This window comes from Macrosteles quadrilineatus, unplaced genomic scaffold (genome assembly GCF_028750875.1).
Source record: "Macrosteles quadrilineatus isolate MER2022 unplaced genomic scaffold, UCM_ALF_1.0 Scaffold_8__2_contigs__length_117827958, whole genome shotgun sequence".
In the NCBI taxonomy this organism is placed as follows: domain Eukaryota; kingdom Metazoa; phylum Arthropoda; class Insecta; order Hemiptera; family Cicadellidae; genus Macrosteles; species Macrosteles quadrilineatus.
The window spans coordinates 84,501,583-84,524,763 of NW_026542601.1; the positions used below are offsets into that span (position 1 = coordinate 84,501,583).

Sequence of the window (23,181 nt, forward strand, 5' to 3'; positions counted from 1 at the left end):
GACAACTTATCTGATCATTTTAAGTAATTTCTGTTGACTTGTATGTCAGGGTAATTTTTGTCAAGCTCTGCCCTAATATTAAGCCTTAGCTTGTTAACCACATTTTTACTATGTTAAGTTCAAAAGTGAAAATTGAAATCCATTAACAGAAATATTTATGAGTTTAAACAGTTACTTTGAAAGTGTTATTAACCTATTCTTGTTTGTTTTTTTTTTCTAACAAATTTTAAGTGGGGGCGATTAGACAACTAGGTTTTGCATGGTGGTTGTCACCCCCCCCCCCCCCATTTTTAGAGGGATATACAGAGTGAGGCAATGACAGCACCCCAATTAATGAATAGTCAAATTCAATACTATTTACCCTGGATTTATAAATACCCCTATCGCAGCAAACCTGCAGACTAAGCGAATTTCCATTTACCTGGCTGAATTTCTACTAAAATATTACCTAAAAATTGTCAGATTTGTTTCCTATTAAAAAATAGCATTTAGTGAGTACTTAGGTTTGCTGCTACAGGGGACATGGAGGTGTGTTTTTTATTGCAATGTTGATTGCTTAGTGTTAAATTTTAAAAAATTCCAAATTTGGTTAAAATATCTTTAAACAAGGAAACTACAACAGGTTGTTTATTCTCCATAAGAATAACATGGTAATTTTTAATTTACAATTTTTTAAATTATCTTTGTAACCGTTGGGCGCATACAACCATGCTTCAATATATACAAAATTATTTCTTTTTTTAAGCTTTACAAATGGGTTCGGGGAGAAATTATGATATTTTGTGATTTAAGGGTTAAAAATGGGAAAAATCAATTTTTACCCCATAAAACCCACCATAAACCCCCGTTCCCATAGTCCCATAGTGCTGGTTCGCGAACTACTTCAAATAAATAACATACATGACATTTCTTTGTAAGCCCTTAAAAATTCCATCGGTTACCGTACTCATTTCAGCATTTCTTCAAAAATCACCATAATTTCTTGGATAATTTTATTCCTCTTAGCTTTCAGTTCAAACAAATCTCTGGGGACTTTGAAAAACCTTGCACTTTAAATAGATTATAGGGAGAACGGTTCTCTCTGAGAACACACAAAGAAAGAAAAGAGCCAACGTAAAAGCTTCCTGGTAAGCCTCTTTTTGGACTTAAAGTTTACTAGGCAATATTTTGACATTTTGCTAGTGTACAAAGAGTTTTGATTATTTTAGGGTCTTAGATGTTATCCTAAATAGTTTTACCCGGTTCCCTATATTTTTCCAATCTGGAACATTTTATGTTATTTTATTTTTTATGTCTTGTTGGGCTATTATTAAAATTGGATTTCTGTTTCTTTTAGAAATTTTAGTAATGGTGGCCATAGCTTGCAATTTTTTTCCATTAGGAGTGTTTGTACATTTGGTGGTAGATTCCTATTTGCTGTTTAAGAATCTTATCTTTACTATTATGACTAGAATTACTTATTATTGCCAAATAAACCCCCCCCTCCCCCTCTTGGTTGAATAGCTGCAATGTTTTTGCACTTTACATAGTGTAACAACTCAGATTTGTAACATATAAACTTCAACTGAGGATTGAAAAAAAGTTCCATTGGATATGTGTAAATTGTTTTGAACATTGATCTATTTACCATAAACTCTAGAATGCAATTTTATTCTAATAGTAACTTAGATCATTGATTAAATGAGCTTGAGCTATTAATCTATGGTTTATGATTAATGTACATCTCCGTCATGCATCTCCGTAGTCAATGGTTTTAGTTACTCTGGATTGAATCAAAACGCTCCAGCGGCACTCGACACACTTCTGTCACTCAAACCAGTACGTTAGAAAAAGACTCGACTGAGGTGTCATACCATTATAGTAGTACAGTAGCGGCTAGTGCCTGCCCACCAAATCTGTTCGGGAGCTAAACTTCTATCCACTCGACGTTCTGTACCCACGAGCACCTCAGCTTCCACATGCACAGAAGGCCTTGGGACAGTTCCTGGGATAACAGCTATTGTTGTAATAAGCTTCACTGTATATCTTTATTGCACCTGTTTAGATAGTTGTTTCTTTCAACAGTTACAGTTGCGAATTGTGCATTATGATTTTGTAAAGGTAAAAGGTGTTCATTCTTTACTGTTTGTTTACTTTTGACTTGAGCTGCTTGAAAATGTGTTTTATGATTATGAAAATTAAAGTGTTGTGAGTGTGCTGAAGCTGATTTGTTATCGGGTATTGACAATTAAATGTTTTGCGTGCATGAATTATTTATGAAGTTTTAAATGTTCACTTAACATATATTTTTCGGATTCCTCAAGAGTGATTGTTAATAGGTTAGGTTGAGTTGTGTTTGTGTGTGAATTTGTTGGATTGCAGTTTTGGTAGTGGTAGGTCTAGGTCTAGGTTAATTAAGTTAGTTTTGGGCCTTTCAGTTGAGTTTAGGTCTTAGAAGTTATTGCCTTTGAAAAAGTTAAATTAATAACTTATCTATTTATAAGAGTAGGTAGGCCTAAGTTTACCTTAACCATACTCAATGCCTTAACTTAGACCACCAACACCAAAACTGTAATCTAACAAATTCACACACAAACCCAACCTAACCTCTCTTCTTGAGGAGTCCGAAAAATACAGTTTAAGTGAACATTTAACACTTCATAAATAATTCATGCACGCAAAACATTTAATTGTCAATATACCTAATATCAAATCAGCTTCAGCACACTCACAACACTTTAATTTTCATAATCATAAAACACATTTTCAAGCAGCTCAAGTCAAAAGTAAACAAACAGTAAAGAATAAACACCTTTACCTTTACAAAATCATAATGCACAGTTCGCAACTGCAACTGCTGAAAGAAACAACTATCTAAACAGGTGCAATAAAGATATACAGTGAAGCTTATTACACAAATACCTGTTATCCCAGGAACTGTTCCAAGGCCTTCTGTGCATGTGGAAGCTGAGGTGCTCGTGGGTACAGAACGTCGATTGGATAGAAGTTTCGCTCCCGAACAGATTTGGTGGTCAGGCTCTAGCCGCTAGTTACCATTACCGTACCACAAACCGACCAACCAGAATATCATCTGATCATCTGTCAATTTGTCAAAGAAAGACAACCTTTATTGTGAAAACTGTGTTTTTGCGTTCATGTTATTATGTTAACAAATACTTGCAATTAATTTTTTTGGTGTCGTTTCATTGGTACAAGATTCAGACTGAATTGTTTATATCTAACTTTTCCCCGTGTATTTTAAAAATTATATAGTTTTTATAGTCTGTTTTGCAACTGTGCTTTTCAAAGTCAAAAAAGGCTAACAGATTGAATAAGATTACGATGGCTTCTTACAGGTAGGATTCTGCATTACTATTAGCATAAATCCTAAACTCTAATAGGCCTAGGCCCTGTTATGCTAATAATCCACTGGTCTTGAATAGGATAACATAAAGTAATGCCTTTGTAAGAGAAGAGTCAATAAACACATTCATTAGACCTAGGCTGGGTACAGTTTCATAACTGGGCTAAACTTATGCTAATATTGATTGAAACTATCGAATTGAAAATATTGATTAATAATCGATATTTTAAAATATATCTATTATAAAATAAAACTATCATAACTTAACCTAACCAACCAAACTTGCTGATGGTGAAAAAATCGCATGAAGGTTTACTAATCGAATCGATAGTTTCAATCGATATTAGCGTAGCCCAGTTAAGAAACTGTACCCCCTAGGCTAGTTCGAGAAATAAAGAGCAGTCAATAAGTTTTAGACCTTGATTTATTTGGCAATAAACACTTGGGATTATTATACTTGTAACTTTGAATTAAATAACTTATGTCCACCTTCCTAGATGGTAACCTAGTCAATAGGCATTAGGCCAAATTAAAGGCTAAATCAAACCAAAGCCAAATACATTAAAATACATGAGATTCTACGCAATATAGCATATTCAAACCATATTCGGTTGTATAGGGGATAGGCCTACACTTCCATATCTGTTGGCACAAACAACCGAATGAAAATATTGATCGATAAGCTATATGATTATAGCCTATTCGATATATCGTCTGGTTAGTTAGGTAAGGTTAACCTAACCAAACGATATATCGAATTAAACAATCAAATAAGTTTAGTCAATATTAACTTACTCATTCGGTTGTTTGTGTCAACAGATATGGAAGTGTAGTCTACCCCAAACATTGCCTATGCTGTTCAAATATTGTTTAGAATAATTAGGCCAGGGCCTATAAGTTTTATTTTATTTTATTCAAGCTAAGTTAAGCTAACTTAAATGTTTTATTTTTCAGAATGGATGTTAACAAAGTATGCTGCAATCAGCATCCGGACGCTCCCCTCATTGAGGATTATAGAGCTGGTGATCAGATTTGTTCTGAATGTGGTCTTGTTGTAGGTGATCGGTAAGTTTGCTAAAAGTTTACAATTTGTAGGTGGTAGATAATAATTTTATTCACAACTTAATCATGAGAAGCGTATACTTGGTGATGCAGGAATATACCTGTCGTTTCCTATGGTAGAATTAGTAGGATTTTAGTTGGGCTATATGTATCAGTTTATAACACTTCTTACCCTTACAGTGTGATAGACGTTGGTTCAGAATGGCGAACCTTCAGTAATGAGAAAAATGGAGTCGACCCTTCTCGTGTTGGAGGTCCTGAGAACCCACTGTTGAACGGATCTGATCTCTCTACAATGATTGGACCGGGCAGGGGCGATGCTTCGTTTGATGAATTTGGTGTATCCAAATACCAAAATCGTCGTACTGTAAGTAGGCCTCCTTTTGCTTAAATAATTTCCTTCCCTGATCGTTTTTGTAAAATATATTGTAGGTATTTGATTTTTGTCTACAACTTACAGAACTATCTTAACTTATATCTTTCATTGATCATATCCTTGAATAAAAGCTGTATGCATTCCACTACTAATAATTTACTACATACCTTCCTAGCTGAATAGATAAACATAGGGTCACTGTTTCAAATCTTTGAAAAGTCAAAAAATGTAATCCATGGTTCAAAACTGGATCCAGCCATCTTTGATAATTACTTTTAACTAATGTAAAACAATTTTTTCCAGATGAGTAGTTCAGATAGAGCATTGATCAACTCATTCCGTGAGATCAACAGCATGGCAGACCGCATCAATCTGCCTAAGACGATTGTCGACCGAGCAAACAACTTGTTTAAACAGGTTCATGACGGCAAAAATCTCAAGGGAAGAGCCAATGATGCGATCGCTTCTGCCTGTCTGTATATAGCTTGTCGTCAGGAGGGTGTTCCTCGTACTTTTAAGGTCGGTATTATGAAATTGTACTGTCCACAATTCTTTGATAATATTAATTTAGCAAGTTGCCAGTCAACATTTAAATAGAAACTGCTCTGAGAGTCATTAGCAGCCTTATATATTAAACAAAACTGACGATCGGTTAGGCCTACTGTGACCAGTCTGTTAGTATGCTGGCAACATTGCTCAAACGCAAGTTGTCAGTCTTTGTACATTTATCAGATAGTAGCTTTTAAACTTACTCTGGAAATAGAGTAACAAAAATACATAATAAATAATATATTCTTGCTATAACCGCTAAGCAGTAATCTTAACAGTTCATATGTCTTAGGTTGTGTATCAATGAGGTGTGATTAGTTTTAAATTAAAATGCAAGTGTTGGTAAACTTGAGGTTTAAACTATTTCAGTGCAATTTTTATTGGTGTGTAGAAATTATGGTAGATCATTTGGCGGTTAAAATACAACCTTGTTATCAACTCAGTTTTATTTGTGGTTTCTTAACTTAATGAATTTACCAGGAAATTTGTGCTGTCAGCAAGATCAGTAAGAAGGAGATTGGAAGATGTTTCAAGTTGATTCTGAAGGCTTTGGAGACCAGTGTGGATCTCATAACAACAGGAGACTTCATGTCAAGATTCTGTTCTAATTTGGGTAATTTCTTCTTCATATTATCCGTTTACACATTACATGTGGAGGTTAGTGAATGTTTTGCCACAATGATGTTATTCTGAATCAATTAACATAATTCACAGCTAGTTAAATGTTAACTTCAGGGGAATGTGAATTTCCAAGGGATTTGTCATTAATCACAAGGCAAAACACAAATATGAATATGAAATAGATGGACACAAAATATAACTGTCCTGTTTCGACAATGTAGATTAAATTACATAGTTAGCCTGGGGCTAATGAATAGTTTGATTACTGGTGCTGTCACCGCGTATAGCCTCCTGAGTTCAGTTCCGTGTGTCACCTCCTTTGTTTAGTTTTCTGTTACAATAGTTCATACTCATTTCATTACCCTAAACTGTATAGGCTAAGTAAGTATAGATTTAAAATGTTCATATATCCATTCACACTCATTTTCGACTATTATTTCATTTCCCAGGAAAAATCCCAGTAATATCTTGTTTTTAAATCAAAGTCGTTCAAACAGACGACAAGAAGGGTTGATTTAAAACGGACGACAAAAAATTTATTTTTTCAGCATGTTTATACAGCTTACAAAATCAAATTCAAATTTTGCAATCGTAACAATTTAGGCTAAATGAATCTATAAAAAAAATTTATGAATGCCAAGATGGTGGAAACAAGAATCACTATTAGGCAGTAACTTTTCCCCAGTTATAATCTAAAGCTTGAGGCCTTTTTCTAAGTATTGTAGTCAGTACTAAAAAATTAAATTTGAGTGTTTAAATAAAACGTTTAGTTAGCTAGTCTTAGTATTGACAATAATGTGCAATGTCACTGGAGCTTTGTAGTGTAATGTGATGTATGTTTGTAGGACTACCCAACATGGTGCAGAGGGCAGCCACACACATTGCCAGGAAGGCCGTAGAGTTGGACATTGTGCCTGGTCGGTCACCCATCTCTGTAGCAGCTGCTGCTATCTACATGGCCTCTCAGGTAATGGAACATTCTCGGCTTCGGCTAGAGTCAATTATTCTGGTGTATTTAATCTATGATTTGTTCAGTTTGTGTTTTTGTCCGTCAATGAATATTTTGCCTCACTGTAATTTTGTTCATGGAAGTTATTGAGGAAATAGGGAACGTTTTGAAAATTCGTCCAGGAAAAAAATGTGACACAAGAGAAACAAAATTCTTCTTTTCTATATAGCCAAACAAATTGAGCAGTGCGCGAGCTTTGAAATTCTTTTCGTAGAAATCGATGATGTAATACACAACTTGTTACAGAATTATTGTGATGGTAGTATAAAATATTTCTGATTATGTTTCTACGATCCTCTCTATGGTTGTAGGCCTCAGACGACAAAAAGTGTCAGAAGGAGATCGGAGACATAGCAGGTGTGGCGGATGTCACAATCAGACAATCCTACAAACTGATGTATCCCCACGCAATCAAACTGTTCCCGGAAGACTTCAAGTTCTCTACTCCGATCGAACTTTTACCTCAAATGTAAATTTGTGTTCAATTTGAGACCTAAGGACTTTGGTAGGTTTTTTAATTATGTGTACGATTTTTTCCATGTTGCACATTCGCAAAATGTTTGTATTATAATAAAATATTTCGTTTTGTAAGTTGTTTTTGGGATGTCATTCTTGTTCAAATCACCTTAAGCCAAGATTTTGGAGGAAAAATTATAGAGTTCCAAGTAGTTGAAAGCACACAAAAAAGTTCACAGCACATGAAACAAGGTATTTCAACTTCTATCTTTTGAAATATCAAGTTTATTGTGTTAAGATTTTTGTTGTGTGCTTTCAACTACCTACCTAGAACTCTTTTCTTTAAGTTAGTTGTGTATTCAATATCCATCCTTTCTTCCTTGACGTATTCATGATTGCATAAAGTCAATACAGTCCGAATTGTACGGACAATATTGAAACTCCTTTGGTGAATTACCAATCCATGCAAAGGGTCAATTATCCCAGGGATTTAGCTTGAGTCTAAAATGATATCACTAAGTCATCTGTGGCTGATAACATTTTGTAGAGTGTTCACTTTCAAAGTCTTCATAGTTACTTTAAGTAACCTATATTTTTTGTCTTATACCTACTCAGACAATTATAAATTTAAAAAAATATCATAGTACTTTACACAGAAAGAACCTACACATTTAAAATTTAGATGGAATCATGTATTACACTTTTAAAAAATTGTTTATTTACATAACAACCAGACATTGGTTTACTCATAGTCTTCCCAGTCAACGTCATCTTCATTATATTGATCTTCATCTTGAGAATCTCCTTGATCATCATACGCTTCACTGGTTCCAGGTTGGGAATCTGTTGACAAAGAAACGGATTCGTTTTGGAAAGTCGTTGATATTGCATCAAGTGATATCAGGTAATTAGATGAAAAATTCTTGAGTGAGATGTTGGGAATGTAATTCGATAGGATGAGTGTACCAGTGAATGATTCTTTAAGCTTAAGTTTTCACAGTGAAGGGAAACGTATGAACATATTGACTGTACTTCCTAACTATAAAACTTAGTGGGTTATATTATGTCCAAACAGAGGGTTAGAAAAAACAACAATTTAATCTACAGTGAAGGGAGTATGAACATATTGCCTGTACTTCCTAATTATACAACTTAGTTGTAACATTTGATCGCTGTAACAATCAGAAATTTAAACAGAAATTTTAAGCTGTAACATTTCTTGATGAAATTGTAATAAAGGAATTGTCTATTGCCTATTGTCTATTAGTCGGTTATGCTATGGTGGGGTATGTGCACAAGTAAATGACTGCCGATCTACCAGTTAATCATGTTCAATCTCTTACAACTGTATTTAAAGTAACACAATATTGTGATAATAATTATTTAAAATAAAATTTTTTTTTGTCAAAACAAAAACAGTAGGTCAATGTATGTTTATAGTTTTTACAAGCAAGTCATGTTATTCTTTTCAAGTTGAATAAAGTTTCATTTTATGTGATTCATGGCATTTTCATACAAAACAATGTTGGACACATCGACGTTGCACATTTTTGATGATCGGTCATTCATTGATATAATAATACAATAACAATATTTTTATTTTTGAATATTTGGGATGAATTTACCAGCTATACAGAAAAACTTTGTATTTTGTACAGAGTAAGAGAATTTTTACCAGATCTAACAGTGTGTAATTTTTTCTGACCCAAAAGCTTTTATACAAAACGGTCATTCACAGATGCACCCCTACATAATGTAACATAAACTCTAACTGGAACAAAAGTTAATTTTAAAATGAATAACAAAATTATCATTGTAGCCAATAGTTTGATTACCTGCAGCCTGCTCTCTTTGTATCTGTTGGGACACCAGGCTGTTCATGATGTCTCGGCATTGTTCCGCAAACCCGGGCGGCAACCAGCCAAGCCTCTCGTGACATTTGGAGCTGGGTGGCAACCGTGGTAACCTTTCAACCATGGCTTCAATCTCTGGCACCTTGATATCACACAGCTGTCACATGCAAACAGAGAACAAGTGTTACCACAACGTCTGGTTGACAACGGCTTTGTTTAAAAGTTTGTATATTCGACGGAAATCAGTAAATTGACATCAACATATAAATTTAAATTTTAATTCATGCAATTAGGACCCCCAAAGGACATTGATTCACCAAAGGCCAGCTATATTGGAATATTAGGTACAAAAACACTGTGTTTTTATTACTATTGTATCTTTCATGGAATACACAAGACAGATATTGTGACTGTAGCTCTGCATAGATGATAAAAACAAAAAAGCATGTGAAATGCCAGAATATAGTGTTGATCCGACATTAACAAAAATCACCTGATAGAACATCTGCCTAGAAGGAGGGATGGTTCCAGGCCGAAAGACATATTGGTTCTCATGAACTACATTCGGTTCCGCAGGTTTCTCCTCGGCCTGTTGAGAGATAACAGCTGTCTTCGGCCGACTGGCCGGCGTGGACTTGTACGGCAACAAGTACTGTGTGTAACTGCGCTTAGCTTTCACGTAGTTTGTTCCACCACCTGTAAAATGTGATGAATCACCAACTACAACGCTAAAACCATGCTTGGGTTAAGGTGAAGATGAATTATAAGGATTGTGTTTTAAACTGGGCCCAGCTATCTAGAACTAGGCTAAATTATGGTCCTGGTAAAAGGTCCCACTGACCTCAGTCAGTACAATGGTACTATGCAAGGTATCTATATTCTACACATCCTGTTCAGAGCATATTTTAAGAGATTTCCACTGGGCGACAGTTGCGCCAGACTTACCGGGGTATCGGGGGGTGTGGAATACCCCACCCTCCCCCCCAGAAAAACGGGGGCCTGGGGGTTCTCCTCCGGAAAAATTTTGCTTAAAATAAAGTGAAAATGACACATTTCTACGTATCTTTTCATGAATGTTCCGATTATATTTGCTTGTAAATAGTATAATTTCAATTTCACTTATATAATCTGTCCTCATTATATCATATATATTCTCTTCATTTCATTAAATAATCTCACTTAACTTCTTGAACATTGTAAGAGGCCAAGAGGCTCCCTTCACAACCTCTTGGGCTAAAATCATAGCTCAATTTCTAAAGTGTACTACTACAAACATTAAACAATTTGTGAACACAAACATGTTTAAAATATTTACGTAAAACCTAAAACTAAATTGTATATTCCCACTTATTTTTATACAGGTAAAAATCAAAACCATAATTATTGTAATACAAATTTATTTATAAGTATGCGATTTAAAAAAATCTGTAATTATCTGTAGATATAATTATGACATAATATGATTTTTAACGTGTTTCCTCAATGTGCAATTTTCGCTCTAGAATACTTTTTAAATTCCGATACATTTAAAACGTGAATCATTAAAAAAATATGCTGGCACCACCCATAGTCACTGGTGTCGCCCAGTTAACATGTTATTTTATGCCCTGATCCTGTTTGGGTTCCAATACACCAAGTTGTATGCCCATCTTATTTAACTAGTGATATTGTACAATGAGTGACATGACATCCTTGTAGTTGATAAACTGATTGAAAAATAATTGTGAAGTCTCAATCACTAATTAAAACCCCAAATAACTACAAAAGATTGGATGATTTTTTTATCATCAAAATGCATCAAACATTTCTCAGGATTAGCAACCTTTTATTATTTTGTCTAAGTTCAAATATTTCTACCCACAAAGAACACATGCCTTCTTACCTTGTATTCTAATACGGTAGTCGATGGACTGGTAAATCCGAGCACTTGGGTCTTTGCGAGGGTCGAATCCAAAACGGACCCACATAATGCGGAATGGTCCAGTTACAAAGTAGTAAGCAACGGACGGTAACAAGTACTTCATCTGCTCTTGATTGTAGCCAGTGACACACATCAGAGCAACCTTGGACCATACTGGGCGCTCTTGAAACATCTACACAAAATGAAATTAGTGTTAGTGACAGTGTAGAAAGTAGATGTGGTGGTTTATGGTGGGCTTATATGAGGGTTGTTATTAAATTAAGGTCTCCATCGACTTCCTGTCACATCCAAGCAAGATTGTCCAAACTTCAAATCTGAGACCAACGTCAAGTTGCTTATTGCATTCCCTACTAGCAGGTTCCCACTCCTATGGGACTATTGGTCATGTAATGGTATTCAGAAATGGCGTGAAAGACAATTGATGCTACTGCCAAGCAAAAACTGCATACTGAGATTAGATTTCTTATGTCTCAATTGTCAACCACCAAGTCCATCGCAATGTAGAAAATTTCAAATTTGTGCAAAAAGTGAAGGAAATTTGGAGGTACCGGTAGTCTTAAAAATGTTCACAATGGTTTTTGTGGTGTAGGTAGATCGTGACAGTCTCATTAAGGGAATTTTGCTTTCAGATCGCGGTTTGCCTTAATGAGAGAAACTGGCGAACTAATAGGGACGACAATATAAGACTGTCAAGGATTACAGTTTGTCCTTGAGTCTGAAACACATCGAACATCACATTCAGTTTCCTTTGAATTCTATCATTGTATCAGTGGAAACGGATGAACACTCCTTGTGTGAAGATCAGTACGGTGCTGTGAGCTACCTAGGCCACTTTGCTCTGCATATATATATGTCAACATGGATTGACCCATTTCTTAAAAAAGACTATCACGGAACACAATTCATACTGGGCAAGAGCATCAGTTTTCCTTCATTTTGTTTTTCAATACTGTAAAGAAACTAACCGTCCCATAAGGGTGGGACCAGCTATAATAGTGGGAATGAAGGAAGGAACACGACAAACTATTGGTTTCATATTTGAACTGTCTTCCTTGGCTGTGACATGAGCTTAGAGACCTTAATCTGCGGACAACCCTCGTATATGGAGGGATATCAGTAACAGTTTATGAATGGAAGAAAAGCCTTGTTTAACCAAGGAAACGGCTGGTTAAATCATGAGTATAAAACATTTTTAACCAGCAAAGCAACATCAACCCTTATTTTGTCACCAATAGGAACAATTTCCGTTTTATAAAACCTTTTCAATCTTTGGAAATTGCAATTGTTTCTCAAATTTTGACTTAATGAGTAAGGCTCTACAATTAATTTAGCTAAATAACAACAAACATGGCCAAAACATTACCACACCTTACAGTTGCGAAACTGACATGTGTCTGTATGCTTTTGTTACTCTTGATCTCAAGACACTAGTGAAGTTTATAGCTCTTACCCTGAAACACCTTACACCCAGTGATAATGCAAGTAAAATGTTTACACACCAACCTCTTTTATCCTCTTAAAGTGGTCTCCACACAAGAACTTGATTTCAAGAAACTTGAGCGCAGAAGGCCGAGGTTTGAGAGGGAGTGAGGCAGTAGAGAAGGTGACAAAGATGGCATGACCTGAGCGACGTCGTCTGGTGCGGCCGATGTGGTAAGGTTGGACACTAGTGTTGGTGTCAACACTCTCCTGGCGATATTGGTAGTTCTGGTGACAGATGGTTCATTATTCACCTCAAAATATTCATCATCGGACATATTTTACCAGGTTTATTATGACACCAACGATTAGGGAGCAATGTAAAAGGAACTTGTAAAAATAAAATAGCTGTTTAAAATCGGACAGAACAGTATAATCTCCAATTGTTTTAGTGGCATTCCCATCTAAGTGTGGTTTGCTTTCGTAAAGGCTGTTTGTTCCTAGTACATTATAAATATTTCACCTGGGGAAATACTGTAGATAGAAACAGGCTCCTCATTCCAAGGGCAAAGCACTTTCAGTGACTGGGTCTCGTCCCAATGCTTCCAAATAACATTTTTTAAGTGCGTTGTTGGATATAATGTTTTTTTTAGTAATTTTACGTTGTTGGATGTAATACTTTTCTGTATGATTTTACTTTTCCTAACAAATTTCTTCCAGTTTAAACTTGACCGAGCTATCTATTTATTTCCTAATAAAGACCGTTTTTAAGTCAGTTTTGATTATTAGAAATGAAGGAAAAGCCAATTGGCTGATTAGGATTATTATGTACAAGGATAGGGATCAGCTCTACCTGGTAGATAAGAGTCCAGATTAGCTTTGGTAACACACACAAAACAGTAAAACTTAATATTTCATCCTTGGAGTTGGCAGAACTTTTGTGGAACTTTTAAATTTGAACTTTAACTGCCAGTCTTATTTTTTCTTCCTTCTGAGGAAGTTCCTAGTAACAGGGAAATATTAAGTTTTACTGTTTTGTTTTTTGTGTATTACCAAAGCTAATCTGGACTCTATCTACCAGTTAAGCTAGCTGATCCCTAGTTTTGATTATTACTTACTTGAACACTTCTACTAAAACTTAGACGATGTGTTTACTCCTCTCTTTCAATACAACTCTACATAGGCTGCTACATACTGATCATAATTTAAGCGAATTTTTTATTTTATTTTAGTAATCCCAGGTTTTTATGGGAAAATGACTAACTCCTACTGTTCAAAGCGGCCAAGTGGTGTGTATACTATGGTAAAAAGTTAAAGCTCAATAAATGTTGAACACTAAATCTAACGAGCATTGGTTTACCTGTACAGTGTCCATTCTGGAGAACGTAGCAGGTGGTAGGAAATACGGGGCTGGTTGTGTGAACCACTCGGGAGTTAAAATACCTTTGGGAACCAACTTGTCATAAATACATTCCATTTGACCACTCGAGTTGTCCATAGCCAGGTATTGAAAGTCACATAAACCTAAAACAAACAATAATCCCTATTTATCTGGGATTCAGTTGTAGAATGGAGCCCAAAATATACTTATTAAGGAACCGGTACTAGAGTTCTCCATTCAGTTAATATTGAAAACTAAAATTTTTTCAAACCTTAAAATGCTATCAGATAAGTTTTGTTTGTTCTTGTCTACGCCGGTGGTCTCTTTTCAGAGAAGAGAGTGTTAGTGAAACACTTTTAGGGAAAGTGGTCCAAACCCATAGGATTGTGGATGTGTGGAGAATTGAACCCGGCCTTCCCACACTGAAGTCTACACCAATCACTAGGCTAGCAAAACACCCAATTTAATTTAAAATTGGTGGACTTCAGGAGGCAAGCACTATATCCAGCCAGTTTATGAAGTCAGTGGTCCAATAAATTTATTTGAGCCCAAAATATACATCCTAGTCAATACCAACAGAGCCCTAAAGCCTATAACCATATACAACAATAAAAGATTTAACTTACTTGTGAATTTGAACGCTACACAGACTTTGCCTAACACAGTGGGAGTTATATTTATTATTTCTCCACTATTCTTTTTTCTTCTTACTTTGACGGACATCAAAAGTCCTGTGACCTTCTGTCTATCAGCACAAGCGGGTCGACAATACACATCGTCTGGGCGAAACCGAAGCTCTAGCCTGCGATTTCTCTCTGAATATACCTGGTAAAACATACTGTTATCAGCTACATCTTTCTGTTGATACATACAATCACAAGAGAAAACATTAAATAGTAATGGTCAAAATAAAAGACCTCTTTTCTATAAAGGGTGGACCAAGGTCTTAAGGTGCTTCATCAAAATATATCAGATTGTTGCAAACACACCAGAACATCTGGTGATTGGTAGGATTTAAACCCAGGACCTCAAGAATCGAAACCCCAACTAGACGAGTTTGCTCCCCAAAGCTTTTTTTTAATAAAATATATTAGGTATATAATAACATTCTCTTTGCTAGTAATTTTTGACTAGGTATCAAAGGAATTAACCAAAAAGGTACTGATAAAACCAATTTGTGAACAAATCTTAAAAAAAATAACTTTAGAAGTTTCCTAGTCTGTATTTTTAATTGCCGTACCGGTATTATGCTGTACCTTTGACTGTATAACCTCAAACAATTATGTTTAAGTTCTAATAATGCTCCAGCCAGCCATTTTGAAGGGATGGTAGGATTTCCTATGGAAAATTCAACGTCTTGGGTAGACATCTCCAGTGATTCCCCAAAAAAGGATTTTGGTTTTGGTAGAAGATTTAGGTCTATACAGTATTAAACAACAGCCACTGATACAAAAAAATTGTTTCATCGAGAGCTATAAAAATGCAGGTGGACCATGCATAATACCACGTATCCATAGAACACCTAGGCTAAGAAGGCTACCTTAACTTCTACCCTCACAGAAACAGTTAAACTTATCGTTAATAATTTTCAACTCTTACCTTCGAGATTTTTTTTATACCTCCCATAGACTCCAGCATTTTATCATCATTTTTTACAACTCCTGGGTACTGAACACAGACGAAACTTGTGTCAAAATTATGTTTTGCTTCTGTATTCCTGAAAAATAAAAAAATAAATTGAACCTGTTTAATCTCTCAAATGAATTACCTATTCAACATCATGTTAATGTATGTTCTGTACAAAGACAGTTCACAACCTAAATATTACTCTGTACAATATACTTTAAAAAGCTGACGACTTGTTTGGAAAATGTTGTAGGAAAATGTAAAAATTGGGTAAGTTATATAGATCACGACAAAACATAACAATTACCCCTGATAGCAGAGACATTTTGTGAATTTTCTGTGCAATTTCTGCAGATGGTTTCTGCAATCGCAATAAGTTTTGACATTGTGAGAAAAAGCTGGCTTGATTTTCTGTCTAAGCTTTTCAATCATTTGAGCTTTTAGGCTCTGCTCAAAAGTGAAGCTGAACACACATTTAAGTTTTAAAACCTTTTGACATAATATTTCACAACTTTTTTGAAAAGCAACACAACTGGACTGGAAGATGTACAGACATCCGATGACATGAAAATTACCATTAATAGACTAAAAATCTGAATCTCTGACTACAAGATTACTTACTGGACAGCCCGTACTAGTGCAGATTATATTGGGATTTAAAAATAGGTTACCGCTACTTTGTCTACATTAGTGTGTCAATCCTGGAAAAAAGGGGGTTAAGAGCACCCTTTTAGAAGTCAATTTTATACCAGGAAAAAATTACTTCGAATAAAACAGGCAAAGTACTATAAAATAATTTAAATATAAATAATACTTGATTGTTTACAAAAAAACGGGAGTCCTTGTTTTTAGCAACAACGTTTCTAAGGCCTATTCTATTTTAATAAAACATAAGTAAATTTACGTCTAGGCCTAAATTACGTTAGATTTTTCAAACATTAAAACTATAGAGCCTAACTTCCCAAACATTGTTTTTCTTTTTACAGTTCTGGTAATTATCACCTAACTTACAACCACATGATCAGTTCTGTTTCTGATCTGGTTCTGAGTCGTTTTGAGTTCCGCTAAACATCGGATTTTTTAAGCCATGGACGATTTCGTGTTGTGTGTATATATGTGTTTTAACGAGTCCTGAACATCACAGACAAAAATAAAGGTGAGTGAAGCCCACAATAATCTTCGTAAATACACATGATCAGTGTTCTCGACCTAAGTAAGTTTAGGTACCTGTAATTAGTTTAACTTACGGAGCTTAAAGTTCAATAGAATAAGAGATGATAATTGAATAACCAAAAGAGTTCTTGATCTAGGCCCTACAAGATAATTACTTACTAGACTTTTCTGAACTCATATAAACTTCAGAAAGTAGGTTTGGTCATTTTTAGCAGAACTTCGATAACTTACTGTGATTAAATTAACTCAATATTTAGCCAAATTGACAATGTTGATGTCTTGTTGTTGCTATTTTTGTTGCAATGTTGTTTTTTTTTCAAAGCTTAAATATATAACTTGCTGTTTTTGTTATTTGCAATGCAATTGATATCATTTCATTCTGCTCTTAAGTGTGTAAAACACGTAGGCCTATATTATTTGTAAATGGTGAATCCGTTGATGAATAATAGGACTACTGTACTAAAAACTCTTCATAGCCTACTTTATAGTTTTTATTGCAATTCAAGGTGGTTAGGTTAGGATATAAAGCATTTTATGACACTTTTAACAGTTGAGAAGGCCCTAGTCGTAATTGAAAATATCAACTGGTTTAGGTTAAATATTTTCATGAAATTATGATATTTTTGTTTGATCTAGTGTATGGGGTACAGTTCCTTAACTGGGCTACGCTAATATCGATTGAAACTATCAATTCGATTAGTAAACCTTCATTCGATTTTTTCATTATCAGCAAGTTTGGTTAGTTAGGTTAGGTTATGACAGTTTAATTTTATAATTGATATAGTTAAATATATCGATTATTAATCGATAATTTCAATCGATATTAGCGTAGCCCAGTTAAGAAACTGTAACTTACCCCATCTTGTAAATCAAAGTGGCAAAACTTTGATATTCGATTATCCGACTCCATAATCGAACATAAAAGTATTGATTTGATCAACAAGGAAACTTTGCCTAAATAAAACTTAAACTATATTGATTGTAATAGAAATTTATAGTAGGACTATAAGATAGCGGGCCAAAAACGTCATTTGTTGATGTTTATGATCCATACCGGTATTTTTCTAGTAATCGTGTAAGATAGTATGTTGATACTTAACGTGCATTAAGTATGACATGAATAGACCTTAATCTTACTTACATGTCTTGTTATGATACACATACAACCAACAGATCTAACTTGTTTATCACTTGACTTGATGCTAGATAACCTTCTTTCCAAAGAAAATATAAGACTGCAAATGTTTATGGTGAGGTCATTTTATCATTTCAGCAAATATACAAACGATTAAGTAAATTTTCTAACTTATGTCTTGTTTTGCTTTCCAATAACTAACTTACTTGTGTGAGTGTGACAGTAAACAAATACATAACCTCTTTTTTCAAACTTTTGTCAGTCGGTCAGTCACTCAGTCAGCAGACGGCGCAGACGCAATTGTTGGTCAGGTTTGCCAACTCCTCCACTTGTCCACTGAACCTGCCAACCTGCCTAAGGCCAGGCGCACACAGGCGATTTTGAGTCGCGCAACAGTTGCCCGACTAAAATGTTCAACATTGTTTTAAATTGGAGTGCGCACACGAAGGAAACAGTCTGGGGACAGTCGCGCAACTGTTGCAACCGATGTTCCCGGACCCAATTTGCCAGCGACTGCTCTGCGACTGAATTGTTGCGGGACTGTCGCTCCAGGTTTGGTATCCATTGAAACAAGTGTAGATGCGCACACATGCAACTAAATAGTTGCTGTGTCGCTCAGTCTCACCCCAGGAATTCAACTACTCGTGGCCAGAACTGTCACTAGTGTTTGCTCTCTTGTTGTGTGAAGATTTTAGAAAATTGCAAGTATGAGTGTGCGTGGTGAGGATGTCGAACAATTAGTTGATGAAGTTGAGAAGAGGCCGACTATATTTAAAGTCATTGACTCTGTCCTTTCACAAGTCGCTCACTATATATATGGGATGAACCCAGTATCTTCTCTTTTTCTTTCGCGCGCGAAACTTCAGCAACAAAGCACATACTACGGCTGTATCATTGAAATCCATTCGGAACGCTGTAACGAATGTATTTCCAACACGTCTCAAGACTAGATCCGCGACTAAAAAGTTGCCTGTGTGCGCACTCCAGCTCAACTGTCGCTAGACTTCAGAGTCTCCGAGAGAGTTGCGCAACAGTCCCCCGATTAGTCGGGCAACTGTTGCGCAACTCAAAATCGCCTGTGTGCGCCTGGCCTAAAGCAAAGCATCGATCTCTATTTAATTGTACTGTACTTACTTACTTGATACTTGGTTACTTCATCCTTGACCAACAAAGTTGTATTGATTTCGTCTTATTTACATTAAAAAACATTAAAAACACTAAACATATATATATATACAACTAAGCAACAATGGCGGTTATGGCGTAATAGAGATCGAGATCGATGGCCTAAAGTAACCACTTTCACCAAAAATTACCCGCAGATTACAGTCATAGTTATATAGTCAATGTCTGTATGTACTGGGTGTTTATACATGAATATTGGGGTTTTAAAGCTTTATAACTTCTAGTACATAGTAAGTATCCAATAGTCCAATAGTGTTCCCGTTGGAATAAATAAATAAATAATAGTCAATGATAGTATGTTTTCTGTGCTTTTATACTAAACCATTAAACTTACCGCTATAAACTACACATCAAATGAAAAAGCAATGCCTTGCCTTCCAGCGAAACATTATTAACAAAATCTACCCAATAGAACTTTAAATTTAACTATACAAAACAAAGTTAAAAAGAAATCGCCAACTTTTTTCACCACAATAATAAATTCTGAGGTTGCTTAACGTTTTTGCAAATAACTTTTAAGTGGTGAGGAAATCGACCAAAGTTAAAGATAATATTCCGAAAGATACTGTAAAACAATTTTCTACAATTTACTTAACGCATTTCTTGACAATACTCAATGAAGGGAGCCAAAAATTGCCTCTGAATAAGTACAGTTGTTAACCTAGTGCACTTCCTACCCCCCTACCCTACTGTAGGCCTACAGTGGAAACTTATTTTGAGAATAGGGTAAATGTAAAGCTTTTGAATTGTTGTTGAAATGCATTTATTTTAATGCATTATTTTACTAGACAAGACTGATGATGATGATGATCAATTTTAAATTCAAATTTTAATTTCAATACACACACTTACCAGCTTCACTTGGTACGTCCACCTTTATGTAGGTACAAGTATTGCGTTTTCTGACTTTCCTAGATATTTATCACCCAGCGAGGATCGTCGTTTTCAGAATCAATGTGTAATTATATCCTATGTAATCTGTGAAAAATTACCGTGGATGGGTCGGGCTATGACTTGTGGCGCGCTGTAACGAACAGCTGTTGCGGGCCGCTACGCACCTCTGCCATCCTGATACCAACGCGTCACACATTGGCTCTGAGCGCGTCCTCCCGGTCATTTATAAACTTGCTGCATGGTGATTGGCCCGCATTCTCCCGGTCCGCCAATGGTAGCAGCGGAACGGTCACAGGCGGACATTTAAAACTCTCCGTCTTCAACCACATGTTTATCTCCCATCACAGTACTTATCTGTCAACTCAAATTATTAAGCATGCAAAAAATTACCTTAGTTAGTATTTTTTAAGTTTTAAAAGTCAGGATGAAAACTGTTTGTATTTTTTTTATTTAGGTTATTCTTATTTATTTAATATTTTATTTATTTGTCTTTTCACATATAGAAACATAACATTGGCACTTTTGTTTGGTTATCATATTGCGTTTGGAATAAAAACGGGTTTAGAATTAACTTTTATCACTCAGTTAGTAGATATTCGAAAACAGCCCAGTTCCATACAGCTGAGCTCTTTGAAAATCGTCAATTTCCATACACAAAAAACAAATAGTGATCAGCTGACTTTTCCTGACATAAACTTTACTTTCACTAACACAATTACTTTGCCTGACATCAATAAAGTTACAACCACGATTACTAGAAAAATAGCGGTATGGATCATAAACATAAACAAATGACGTTGTTGGCCCGAATCCTATACACTAATAGCATTGAACATATGTTTTGGCAGTTCCATTTAAGCAATGTTAAATAATGTTTATTTTCGAGCCAAAATCGTCATTTGTTTATGTTTATGATCCATACCAGTATTTTTCTAGTAATCGTGGTTACAACTGAAGAAAGTTGTGTTTGTATTAGAAAAATTAATAGATTACGAAATATCAGAAGTTTCATGAAGGAATTTTTTCATCGTGATAAAAAGTATCGTTCAAAACTCGACACGAAAGTCCCATTTCGGGACGAGACAGTAATGTTTTGCATGTTGCATGTGAGTCGAAGACGAGCATGGGAAAAGCTATTTCGCCCCGTGCCCCGAAGTGAGTCACTTTCGTGACTAGTAGTGAAAGATACTATATTTTAGTATTACTTTTGGATACTACAATTGGCTCTTGCATTTTAATTAAGACTACTTCCGTCACTTTGAATGCGTTCAATGAGCGCTGACAGAAACTGAGAAGATGTGTTACTAAACGTTTTGTAATCAAATCATTCTTTACAAAGCAAAAGTGGTAGCATTTATACTGCTATTGAGGTTAATATAAATTTTAACATCACTTATTATTCATGCTATAATCCAATCAAACTAGAACGGGTGAGGTTTCAAGGGGTCCAAGTAGGCCTAGCTAATTGAGGTTGTAAATTCGGCGATTTTGTATAATTAATTGGTAGAAGTACTAGAAGCGAAACAACAAGTTTATTGACAAATTTGGATTGATAGATTGGAATAAGCGAATTAAAAGTTTGTGCTCGATTCAACAATTAATTGTAAAAGAAAAATTCTGCCAGTTTTTCTCAACAACAATAAACAAAATCAAGTCCAAAGTATGATAAATTACTAAACTCGAAATCAATCATATTTTACACTTTAACCCTATAACCAACTTGTATCACCTAATTTAGTTTAACAAGTTATTTATTGAGTTATCATATAAAGTTAACACAATCATATTATCTAATAACGTTCCTTAATTGAAAAAATACAGTTAATAGGACAGTGGTAGGGTCTACTAATTAATTGTACTTTCATTAACAAAACTGTCATAATTTGCAGAAATACAAATACTATATGCAAGTAAACACATGAATTAGCTAAGTGTAAAAAAATTGGGAACTTGCGCATGTTGTGTGTGCATGTGATTGTTTACTTATAACTTGTAATAAACACTTTTCCCGTTGTACAACAGTAAGTTACTAAGATGTGTAAAATAATTAATAAAACTTATTATAAATAATTATTAGATTATTATGCTACGAACACTACAGAAGAGTTAATCGTTAGACAGAAAATAATCTCCTTAGAAATATTGTCAATACAAATTAAATTCTTAGTCCTAGTCGTCCTATACCAATGAATATAGACCACTATTTTAATAACAAGTAACTTTATTTTCACAATGGTGTCCTGACAAAGTAAAATGTGGTGAAAACGGACTCTTTGCAACTGCGTTTCTTCTGTCCTCTGTTCTCCTGATCACAGACCGGTCAGGATTGGTTCTGTTGCACTCGCGGCTCGGATCAGCGGTCTGTGATTGGTTCCAGAGGGAGAGCCGAGCGTTTAGGACGATCCGATTTGTCGATTCGGCAGAGAACGGGCCAAGACCGACCGTGGCGAAACGGCATACGATTGGCGTTTGATGTTAGGCCCCTCGCCCACTATACGATTTCGGTCGTACGACACTGTGTCGGAACGACAACATTTCCACAGTGAACCATTGGATCTTATGAGAGCTCGCCCACTGTACGCACGACTACGACAAACTGTCGTGAAGCAGTCGTCCACTGCCACTGTGATCCACGACTGTCGTACGACTGTTTCACTCGCAGTGGCGTACACAATCAAATGGGCGCTCGCCCACTATACGATTTTTATCGTATGTCGTGCGTTCTCCCCAGTAGTCTTATATATACTTTTTGCAATTAACTCATACTTAGTCATTATTATAGTTGTTATATCACTTTGCGTATTTTTTATCGTGAATAAATATTTTTTACAATTCATTCATACTTTTTTATTATAATGTTTGATATATCACTTGGTCTTATTTTCCAACCATTATTTTGCGTAATTTTGATCTTCCTATTTATTTTTTACAATTTGTTTATATTTTTCCTTATATTATGTTTAAATACTGCATCACTTATGAGTAAATATACCAAAATAATTATTGAAAAATGCGAGTTTGGCTATTATTATTGTATAATCTTAATTATTAATTATATTATTGTGTAAAAAAGTTTCACTAAAACATATAAATATATATTTTTGTAGATTATATTGATAAAATTAAATCCATTTAAAAACTAATCCAAAAACAATTAACATACATACTTTTTACCAGA

At 35.1% G+C, this 23,181-nt stretch overlaps 2 protein-coding genes across 3 annotated transcripts; one reads left to right on the plus strand and one right to left on the minus strand.

Moving 5' to 3' along the window:
- Window positions 1-3,054: 3,054 nt before the first annotated feature.
- Window positions 3,055-7,557, plus strand: LOC129000955 (transcription initiation factor IIB). Its single transcript, XM_054428052.1, has 7 exons — window positions 3,055-3,335; window positions 4,298-4,408; window positions 4,586-4,772; window positions 5,085-5,300; window positions 5,811-5,943; window positions 6,797-6,918; window positions 7,272-7,557. Exons 1-7 carry the CDS (start codon window positions 3,322-3,324, stop codon window positions 7,431-7,433), a joined length of 945 nt encoding a protein of 314 aa, XP_054284027.1. The 5' UTR covers window positions 3,055-3,321; the 3' UTR covers window positions 7,434-7,557.
- A 563-nt stretch (window positions 7,558-8,120) lies between these two features.
- Window positions 8,121-18,181, minus strand: LOC129001001 (general transcription factor 3C polypeptide 5-like). 2 transcript variants are annotated; one of them, XM_054428124.1, is made up of 9 exons: window positions 18,131-18,181; window positions 15,590-15,707; window positions 14,617-14,815; window positions 13,970-14,133; window positions 12,694-12,897; window positions 11,152-11,362; window positions 9,763-9,965; window positions 9,252-9,426; window positions 8,121-8,259 (listed from the first exon to the last, which is right to left on the minus strand). In XM_054428124.1, exons 2-9 carry the CDS (start codon window positions 15,626-15,628, stop codon window positions 8,159-8,161), a joined length of 1,296 nt encoding a protein of 431 aa, XP_054284099.1. In that variant the 5' UTR covers window positions 15,629-15,707; window positions 18,131-18,181; the 3' UTR covers window positions 8,121-8,158. The 2 variants fall into 2 exon arrangements, with proteins under 2 accessions (XP_054284099.1, XP_054284098.1); XM_054428123.1 differs by having other exon boundaries at window positions 17,931-18,175.
- Between the last annotated feature and the right edge of the window lie 5,000 nt (window positions 18,182-23,181).

Coding starts and splice junctions, on each gene's coding strand:
- LOC129000955 (XM_054428052.1), top strand. Junction 4,409..4,585: donor GGTCTTGTTGTAGGTGATCG/GTAAGTTTGCTA, acceptor TTACCCTTACAG/TGTGATAGACGTTGGTTCAG. Junction 5,944..6,796: donor AAGATTCTGTTCTAATTTGG/GTAATTTCTTCT, acceptor GTATGTTTGTAG/GACTACCCAACATGGTGCAG.
- LOC129001001 (XM_054428123.1), bottom strand. Junction 14,816..15,589: donor GTATAAAAAAAATCTCGAAG/GTAAGAGTTGAA, acceptor ATGTTTTACCAG/GTATATTCAGAGAGAAATCG. Junction 8,260..9,251: donor ACAAAGAGAGCAGGCTGCAG/GTAATCAAACTA, acceptor CTTTGTCAACAG/ATTCCCAACCTGGAACCAGT.